Source organism: Populus trichocarpa, chromosome 9, assembly GCF_000002775.5.
Source record: "Populus trichocarpa isolate Nisqually-1 chromosome 9, P.trichocarpa_v4.1, whole genome shotgun sequence".
Lineage (NCBI taxonomy): Eukaryota > Viridiplantae > Streptophyta > Magnoliopsida > Malpighiales > Salicaceae > Populus > Populus trichocarpa.
This window is the reverse complement of record NC_037293.2, coordinates 10,547,490-10,557,545: the sequence shown is the minus strand read 5'-3', so window position 1 is coordinate 10,557,545 and position 10,056 is coordinate 10,547,490. Positions and strand designations below refer to the sequence as shown.

Genomic DNA, 10,056 nt, shown 5'->3' with positions numbered 1-10,056 from the left:
AGAGAATTTCTCAAACCGGAAACATAGTTTATGAATCAAGGAATTCCTAGAGCCAGCCAGCCAGTAATTCTTTCGAGAATTTAAAAATTCAAAACTATCTTGCCAGGCATTAATGCTGATTTAAGAGAGAAATGAGCAAACACTGTGACGCAGTGATGCAAGATATTCTGGAGGAGCTGAATTGTCAGATATAGAGTTGCTCGCGCTGGACTATTATGCGAGGACATACCAACGTAAGGATGACAGAAGCAGGGTCTGGTTTGAGGTTTTTTTTTTTGCGCACCCTTCTCACTGTTAGAAATATACAAATCACCCCAATTCAGAAGGGTGCACGTCGCAGGAAAAGGTGCATGCACACTTACTTATCTATTTATATATTCATTCACTTCCGCCGCTTCCCTATTCTGTTTACTTACTAGCTACTACAGCCCTAGAACTTCAACTCTTAAATATATAACCAAGATTTTCGTTTGAAGAATTAATAACTTGAGATTAGTTGTTAGACACTGATTGAATCTCACAAACACGATTAATTTCGCTTTCCCAACTTATCAGGCAATTGAAACAGGAGCAACTACTTGGTTTACGTGCACAAGTATCAAGACTACAAATACCAGTGCCATCATATAATAGTCATGACTAGGGAATTCTCACAGTGCCAAAGGCAGAAAAGGTTGGTTTCTGGTCTATGAATATGATATATCCTGTTTTTTTCTTTCGAACAAGTGGACATTTTCTCTGACATTTCTAGACCTGCTCATTCACATTCTCAACAATAACATTAAAAGCCAACGGCATAGCTTTAATGTGCTCAGCGCAACAGTGCAAGGATTATCCCTACATGTTGTTGACCTTTGGTACCACAGTTACTCTAATTTGCAAGTTGATTTGTATTTTTGGTTCATGGATTATTGGAAAGGCATGTGATAAGGGCCATAAGGCTATCCAGAGATATCTATGTGTAATAAATGTGAAGTTGCATTGTAGCCGATTATGCTGTTGAAGGGGAAAAAAGGAGTAGTTGAGAGAAAAAGTGATAGACCTATACAGATATTATTATCCAACCACCATTTCGTACAGTTTAATCTTGGTTATATATTATGTGTATGTGTTGTTACAAAGATATGATGCTAGAAAGTTAGTGAAAATATGGCAGGAAACGCAGGAGTTGTTCAGGATGAAGAAATTGGTTATGGAGGGAACAAGGTCCGACCTTTTGCCTCTACGCCAAGGTAAGAGTCAGAATGTCTTAAATTTCTGGTTTGCTTCTTAACCTTAACCTTAACTATTAGTTTGTTGAGGGTTGGTTTCATGTTGACTAGAAGATAAATCATTTCATTTTGCAGGCCGTCAAAAACTGAGAGAGGGAAGCGAGATTCCTCTGCATTGAGCAGGATTCTGGGCTTGGATGAACTTGTTTCTTTGAATGTTAGTACCTTCAGGCTTGTGCAGTTTACCTTTGCATCTGACTAATTTCCTTGGTCAAGCTTCACAAAGCGTTTTAGGTTACTAACCCGATTGAATAATCTAATTTCCAATGCCTAAATTCAGCCCTCGGCCCTGAGCGAACTAGTCCAGTAAACATGGCGGGTTTGCTGGGGTTCACGGTAGTAAGATGGCTAGCCCAAGATTATCTGGGTTTGCTTGAAATTCTTCCTGTGTAAACTTAGCTGCTTCTTCTTATGTCTTTTAAATTAAATTATCTGGGTCCTCGGAACCTTACCATTTAATCAGAGGCAGCAACTAACATACAAAATTGGTGTTATCAGGTGTGGAGAGCATCCTTGGCAGAGGTTTTTGGCACAGCAGTCCTAGTCTTTGCAATGGACACTATCGTAATTTCCTCCTACGAGACCCAAACCAAAACACCAAACCTTATAATGGCAACCTTAATAGCCATAACAATTGCAATTCTCCTCCTAGCCACGTTTCCCATTTCCGGCGGCCACATCAACCCGGCCATCACTTTATCGGCTATGTTTACAGGCCTTATCACTGTTTCACGCGCCGCCATATACATCTTGGCTCAATGTATTGGAGCCATACTAGGTGCACTAGCTCTGAAAGCTGTGGTTAATAGCACCATAGAGCAAACATTTTCACTCGGAGGCTGTACTCTAGAAATTGTTGCACCAGGACCAAGTGGGCCTGTTGCTATAGGGCTCGAAACGGGCCAGGCCCTTTGGCTGGAGATAATTTGTACATTTGTCTTCCTATTTTCTTCGATATATATCGCCTTTGACAGGCGGCAAGCCATAGCCCTGGGCCGAGTTGTTTTTTGCTCAATAATTGGGCTGGTAGTGGGCCTTCTCGTGTTCATCTCGACAACAGTGACCGCAACCAAAGGCTATGCCGGAGTTGGGATGAACCCAGCTAGATGTTTAGGTCCGGCACTCGTTAGAGGTGGTCATCTGTGGAAGGGGCATTGGGTGTTTTGGGTTGGGCCTGTAGTTGCCAGCGTGGCGTTTTCTCTCTACACCAAGATGATTCCACGGGAACACCTCCTTGGAGCAGAATCAAAATAGAGAGGCTTTTATACGGTGCATCATGTTGTCGTCTCTGTCAATGTAATAATACGTCTCTTGCCGTTTCATGGGCACAATGTTATGTAGTTAAGGGGGATGAGGTGTATATGATGTTTTTATTAATAACTCGTTGCTTGTTGCTTATATGAAATTAAATAATAGTTTTTAGATTTTTTTATTTTTAATATTAGTACATCAAAATTATTATAAATACTAAAAAAAATAAAATTAATTTGATATTTTTTCTAGTTAAAAATTACCTAAGAATATAAATAAAAAAATCTCAAACACGTCTGTTTGATGTTAAAATTAGAACACGCTTTAAAGTACAAGCCTGTTTGATCTTAAGATCAGGTTATACCACTATATCTATATATTAGTTGTACTTAATAAATGTAATGATATTTAGTATTTTCAGACCTCTCTAGCGGTATTCATTCCAACAAAAAAACCTATTACATAATATCAATCTTTTCATATTGATGTATATAGTTATTAAAAAACTTATGGCATCACGAGTTGACCTAAACAATCTAAAAAGGTTTACAACTCGGACAACGAGTTAATTTCAGTATGAATTGAAAAAAATATTAATTGGCTAAACCTAGCAAGAAATTAGTATATAGTTCAAACGAAATCAAAGAGGATGTAGATTTTTGCACACTATTGAAAGAACTTGCAGCTGATCCTGAATTTTATATCCTGTGATGAAACTATATTTCAGCAATGGCAACAGCTAGTGAAGGCATCAGGGCAACCTTGCCTCTCGTTAGAGATCTGATAATAAAAAAATATAATAAAAAATTATTTCAAATAAAAAAATTAATTTTTTAGAAGAACGGTTGAGCTATAAAAATAAACACCTAAAAGCTTGAAATTGCAAACTTTTTTTTTAACATGGGTTATTTTTTTTATTAAATAAATAACACAGTAAAAAAAATAGTTAAAGTTAAAAATATTAATAAAAAATGAGGAATTATCTTGACAAATTATTTTATTTTTATGGAATTCAACTATTGCTTTGTTTATAAAAATTTTGTTACCATGTAATTAAAAAAAAATTAGCTTTCTAATTTAGTTAACAATTTTTTTAATATTTATTAATGTATTTAATTCTTGAAATATTTTATTTTATATATATATATATATATATATATATATATATCAATTTTTTGTTCATAATAAAAAAACTTATTATTAAAAAAACACTTTTATACCACCTTTGCTCAATTTGCCAGTGGAATACTATGTCATGGTGGAAAATGATCTAAGCAAGCAAAAATGTTATGATTATATATAAGAAAGCATAAATATTATAATTACGATATTCAATCATATATTATGTTTCAATATTCTCATTATGATCCCACGTGCTGGTTGAATTTGGCACCTGGCATGACATTTTTGGAATCTTTCCCTTTATATACTCTTCATTCGGAAATATGGTAACGTCAAAGTGAGTTTTGATTAAAAAATAAAAAACTCCTCGAGTGAATTGGTTTTTCGCTCGCTCGAAGATGCATTATATATATATATACACACACACACACACACATACCTTCCTTCAAAACAATGGAAGACGTATTTTGGACTCTTCATTTGGAAATATGGTAACGTCAAAGTGAGTTTTGATTAAAAAATAAAAAAACTGTTCGAGTGAATTGGTTTTTCGCTCGCTCGAAGATGCATTGTATTTGATAGGTTGAAATAAAATATACCCTCAAAATCCTTTCAAAACAAACCTCAAAAATTCTCTCAAAATAAATCTTAAAAATACTCCTTGTACTAAGCTTGATCCCAATATACAATAGAGAATCCAAAGAAGACAGATTCGGGTATTTATTGTAGCCCGAGTCCAACTTCGTAGAGAACATGAGCTAGGGCAAGAAACTCAAGTCCATACAGGGCGTCCGCCTAATTGGGTGCACACCCATTGTGGGCATGACATGCCCAGCATCCCCCGTGAACTTAAGCTCGGGAGCGCATCCCAAGACCAACATATTTGGGTTCAGGCAACGCGCGTAAACCCATTTTTCATCTCTAATAGGTTTGAACCCAATACTTGCAAGATATTTTTCCACGATTCTATACGAGTCCCTCATTATTTTATTGGGCTGGTGGTGGGTCTTCTCGTGTTCATCTCGACAACGGTGACCGCAACCAAAGGCTATGCCGGAGTTGGGATGAACCCAGCTAGATGTTTAGGTCCGGCACTCGTTAGAGGTGGTCATCTGTGGAAGGGGCATTGGGTGCTTTGGGTTGGGTCTGTAGTTGCCAGCGTGGCGTTTTCTCTCTACACCAAGATGATTTCACGGGAACACCTTCTTGGAGCAGAATCAAAATAGAGAGGCTTTTATACGGTGCATCATGTTGTCGTCTCTGTCAATGTAATAATACGTCTCTTGTCGTTTCATGGGCACAATGTTCTGTAGTTAGGGGGGTTGGGGTGTATGATGTTTTTATTAATAACTCGTTGCTTATATGAAAATAATAGTTTTTAGATTTTTTTTATTTTTAATATTAGTACATCAAAATTATTATAAATACTAAAAAAATTAAATTAATTTGATGTTTTTTCTAGTTAAAAATTACCTAAGAATATAAATAAAAAAAACTCTCAAACATGTCTGTTTGATGTTAAAATTAGAACACGCTTTAAAAGTACAAGCCTGTTTGATCTTAAGATCGGGTTACACCACTATATCTATATATTAGTTGTTCTTAATAAATGTAATGATATTTAGTATTTTCAGACCTCTCTAGCGGTATTCATTCCAACAAATAAACTTATCCTATAATATCAATCTTTTCACATTGATGTATATAGTTATTAAAAAACTTATGGCACCACGAGTTGACCTAAACAGTCTAAAAATGTTTACAACTCGGACAACGAGTTAATTTCAGTATGAATTGAAAAAAAATATTAATTGGCTAAACCTAGCAAGAAATTAGTATATAGTTCAAACGAAATCAAAGAGGATGCAGATTTTTGCACACTATTGATAGAACTTGCAACTGATCCTGAATTTTATATCCTGTGATGAAATTATATTTCAGCAATGGCAACAGGTAGTAAAGGTATCAGAGCAACCTTGCCTCTCATTAGAGATCTGGCTGTATGCAAGATATATCTAATCATTATCCAAAAGAATCCTTAGTTTTTCATAATGGATATCCTATCACCTTAGCTCATAATTTAACCATAACATTTTTTGTTTGTATCAAAGCCTTAAGATTTTAATGTAGAATGTCCTTGGACTTTTCACTCGGGACATGGCCGATAGATCAAGTCACTTAACCCACCTCCAATGGCAAGGACAATAGCCCTCCTCTTGATTTTGTCAATTTATTTTGTTTTATCCTATTTTTTAATGAACTATTCTGCATATATTCCTTGCAACCTAGTTCTTCATACATGTAGGGAGCTTTCATACTTTTCCTGGAATTGAAGTCCAAATGGACGTGGTCATCCACCAACACCACCAAGATGATGGTAAACAAGAATTTTCAAAATCGCTCTAGGGTTGCGAAGCAACAGACTTGAAAGAAAAAAAATCCATAATGATAAAAGTACTGAATTCCGTTGGTGCCCATGAAATCTTTTCATCAGAGGTCTGCTTGATTTATCAAATGTCTAGTGTTATATCAGTGACTACTAGTTATTCTTTATAATTTTCTAGCAAAAATAGGATTATTAATTTGCAACTGTTATCGTGTGCCTTCATTTTTCCAAATGTGGAGGGCAACGCTAACTGAGCTAGTAGCAACAGCTTGCCTGTTATTCACATTAACCACTTCCATAATCTCATGCCTGGAATTAACCACTGCCGAGCCCAAGTTTCTAATCCCATTTGCAATCTTCGTCATTGCCTTCTTCTTCCTGTTGACCACGGTCCCTCTATCAGGGGGTCACATGAGCCCTGTGTTCACATTTATTGCTGCCCTTGAAGGTGTTATAACTCCTGTCCGTGTCTTGTTTTATGTGTCGGCTCAATGTGTAGGCTCAATCGTGGCTTATCTAGAAATCAAGAGTGTAATGGACAAAAATGCAGAAGAAAATATTCCCTGGGTGGGTGCATGATTGATGGAAATGGGGAAGGGATAAGCCCTACAAATGCATTTATATTAGAATTCTCATGCACATTTATTGTGCTATTTGTTAGTGTAACCGTGGCATTTGACAAGAGAAGATGCAAAGAGCTAGGCTTACAAATGGTGTGTGGTATACTGGCAGGGGCAATGGCACTTGCATTTTTTGTGTCCATTTCTGTAACGGGAAGAGCTGGATATGCTGGTGTGGGCTTGAACCCTGCAAGGTGTTTAGGGCCATCATTACTGAAAGGAGGCCGATTATGGTATGGCCATTAGGTATTCTGGGTGGGACCTTTTGTTGCTTGTATTGTTTATTATGGATTCACTCTGACCTTGCCTACAGGGACGTCATGATGAGGGGAGATGACGAACTTGATGTTTTACAGATAGGGTTCTTTTGGAAAATTGGCTTTCTTAATAAAACATTAGAAGAAAGTGTCGAGGCAGACGTCCTGGTCCTGAAAACCATGGCGACGAAGAAATGTTTGCCATCCTTTACCTTTGTACTTTTCTTTCTACTAGATGATATTAAATCTTGATCCATGAAATTATATATCAAGTTCAGGCTCTTCGATCTCTTTTTCTTTCTTTTTATAGCTAGTTGATATTTATGGACTCACTTTTATATATCAAAACTTAATTTATCTATTTAGTTTTATAATAGGTGTATTGCATCATCTGGAATTAAATATTCCAGTTGGACCAATGTGATAAAGAAAAGTAAAAAAAAGGGTATAATATTGAGTTGCCTATGGCTCAAGGAAAATTATTTTTATTTCGTTTCTGGCTATATATATTTATAGAGTTCAAAGAGGAGACATGCAACAGAAGAGAACGATGGCTGGATAATATGCAGGGGTTATTCCGGACGAAGAAAGCCTCTACAGTGGAAATAGAATCCAACCTTTTGCCACCACGCCAATGCAAGTGCCTAACTTCGTATTTCTTTCTCTTTTTTTTTTTTTTCTCTCTCACTTCCAGTTTGTAATGTCCTGAGATTTTGCTAGTCACTGGAGCTAATTAGCCTTTTGTTTTTCATATAATTCTGCAGGGCAGAGGCACTTAAGAACGAGGGAGGGAAGACTAAGCAAATTACAATATTGAGAGAAATATTGGGCATAGAAGACCTTCTCTCTTTGACGGTAACTATATAGCATACTTCTTAACAAAATATATCTTGCAAGTGATAAATTATTACATGGATTTATGGGCTCATGCGGATTGAAATTGTATTATAAGTTGGTGCGGGAGATCTAAATATTATTATTGTCTTCAGAACTACAGAAGTAGCATGTCGAATTTTTAGGGCAACGCCTTACCATGCAAATAATCTTTTGTTTGCTCAGGTATGGAGAGCATCAGTAGCAGAGCTATTGGGAACAGCTGTTCTTGTTTTTGCTTTGGACACCATAGTGATTTCCACGATTCAGACAGGGACAAACATGCCCAACCTTATACTGTCAACCCTTGTTGCCATCATTATCACAATTCTCCTACTAGCTACCTTTCCCATTTCTGGTGGCCACATCAATCCTATTATCACCTTCGCTGCCTTCTTAACTGGCCTTATTTCCCTTTCAAAAACTTTTGTCTACATATTGGCCCAGTGCGTTGGTGCCACTTTTGGTGCCCTGGCACTGAAAGCTGTGGTAAACAGCGAAATTGAAAACACATATTCACTCGGAGGCTGTACCCTCACAATTGTTGCACCAGGGCCACATGGGCCGACTGTGATAGGCTTGGAGACAAACCAGGCCCTTTGGCTGGAGATAATTTGTGGGTTTGTGTTTCTTTTTGCCTCAGTGTGGATGGCCTTCGATCATCGCCAAGCCAAGGGCATAGGCCGAGTTGGTGTTTTCATCATCGGGGGAATAGTCATAGGCCTTCTCGTGTTTGTTTCCACCACAGTCACTGCTACGAAAGGTTATGCAGGGGTAGGGCTGAACCCAGCTAGGTGTTTGGGTCCGGCGATTGTAAGAGGAGGTCATCTTTGGAATGGGCATTGGGTGTTTTGGGTTGGACCAGCTGTTGCATGCGTGGCCTTCGCCGTGTACACGAAGATCATTCCACGCCAACTTGCCCACACTATTGAATAAAAGCATTAAGTAGAAATCTTTGTTTCATGTTATTTTTTAGATTTTAAATTTGATTGTGACTATCTTCAGTAATGATTGATGTAATAAGATCACCATGTCCGTCCTATTAATGCTATTTATTATTATGCTTGATTCAAGAATGATCTCTCATTTCAATCGTAGAATTAACGAATTATAGTTTTTTTTTTTTTCAATATTGTTAAAGATGATTATGTTAAAGAATAAGGAGGAGGATGTAAAGTTGTTATAAGAAAAAGGATGATTAGTTTTCCTCGTTTTTCAGCTATAGTCAGTTATACATTCTTTTTCTTCATAACCACTCAGTTAACCTAATTCCTTTTGCATGGTGTGGGAATAATTTCTTTTTGCATGGGAAAGGCTGACTCGTCAGCCTTGATACGTGTATATGTATTCCTTCTGTTTCTTCATTGAGAGATAATGAGACAATTAGAATAATAAAACTGCATTGGAAAGTTAGCAGCCAAAACGTCTTTGTTCTCTGTTTCTTTCTTTCCTTTTGGTTTTCAGCCTCTGCAACCCTCAACATTGTTATGCTCACTTGTCGTCTGCTGGAATAGTAGATGAAGTCATTTTTAGACTTAAAAATGGACCAGCTTAGATAAAAATCCCAGTGTGTAACTGAAAAATTGCTGAAGACTGTAATTGAAAAATTGTTGAAGGCCTGAAGGATTTTGATCATAAGCAATAGGACACACATAGTTCTTCATAGGAAAATGATAACAAAAGGGTAAACAAAATTTTGCATACAGGGTTTTTTTTTATTTAAAAATACAAGGAAAGGAAAGTATCAAAGAGTGGTAATATATAATGGAAAAGGCTTCTACGATGATTATAAAATAAATAAATAAATAAATAAAGCTTCTATACAATAGAATGGGAAAAATTGAAATCGAATTGAAAGAAAAGCATGGTTGTTGAGGATCTTAGGTAGTGATTAGCATTTAACAATGATTGTTTGTTTAAAGTATTTTTTATTTTGAAATGTATTAAAATAATATTTTTATTTTTATTTAAAATTTATTTTTAATATCAGTATATCAAAATAAAAAAAATATAATAAAAAATTATTTAAAACAAAAAAAAATCATTTGTTTTTAAGAAGAACGGTTGAGCCATAAAAATAAACACCTAAAAGCTTGAAATTGCAAAAAAAATTTTAACATGGGTTAGTTATTTATTAAATAAATAACACAGTAAAAAAATTAGTTAAAGTTAAAAATATTAATAAAAAAAATGAGGAATTATCTTGACAAATTATTTTATTTTAATGGAATTCAACTATTGCTTTGTTTATAAAAAATTTGTTACCATGTAATTAA

At 35.9% G+C, this 10,056-nt stretch overlaps 2 protein-coding genes and 1 pseudogene across 2 annotated transcripts; all 3 read left to right on the top strand.

The window, feature by feature from the left end:
- Positions 1-1,066: 1,066 nt before the first annotated feature.
- Positions 1,067-2,710, top strand: LOC7463976 (uncharacterized). The gene is made up of 3 exons (XM_002312949.4): positions 1,067-1,232; positions 1,347-1,428; positions 1,770-2,710. Exons 1-3 carry the CDS (start codon positions 1,150-1,152, stop codon positions 2,523-2,525), a joined length of 921 nt encoding a protein of 306 aa, XP_002312985.4. The 5' UTR covers positions 1,067-1,149; the 3' UTR covers positions 2,526-2,710.
- A 3,379-nt stretch (positions 2,711-6,089) lies between these two features.
- On the top strand, positions 6,090-7,159 carry LOC18102155 (probable aquaporin TIP3-1; annotated as a pseudogene).
- Positions 7,160-7,457: 298 nt separating this feature from the next.
- LOC7494274 (uncharacterized) lies at positions 7,458-8,856 on the top strand. The gene is given in 3 exon segments (XM_006379208.3): positions 7,458-7,543; positions 7,672-7,762; positions 7,967-8,856. Coding segments are annotated over 3 exon segments (927 nt in total). The 3' UTR covers positions 8,717-8,856.
- The last annotated feature ends 1,200 nt before the right edge of the window (positions 8,857-10,056 follow it).

Coding starts and splice junctions, on each gene's coding strand:
- LOC7463976 (XM_002312949.4), top strand. CDS start 1,150: ATGGCAGGAAACGCAGGAGTTGTTCAGGATGAAGAAATTGGTTATGGA. Junction 1,233..1,346: donor CCTTTTGCCTCTACGCCAAG/GTAAGAGTCAGA, acceptor TTCATTTTGCAG/GCCGTCAAAAACTGAGAGAG. Junction 1,429..1,769: donor ATGAACTTGTTTCTTTGAAT/GTTAGTACCTTC, acceptor TGGTGTTATCAG/GTGTGGAGAGCATCCTTGGC.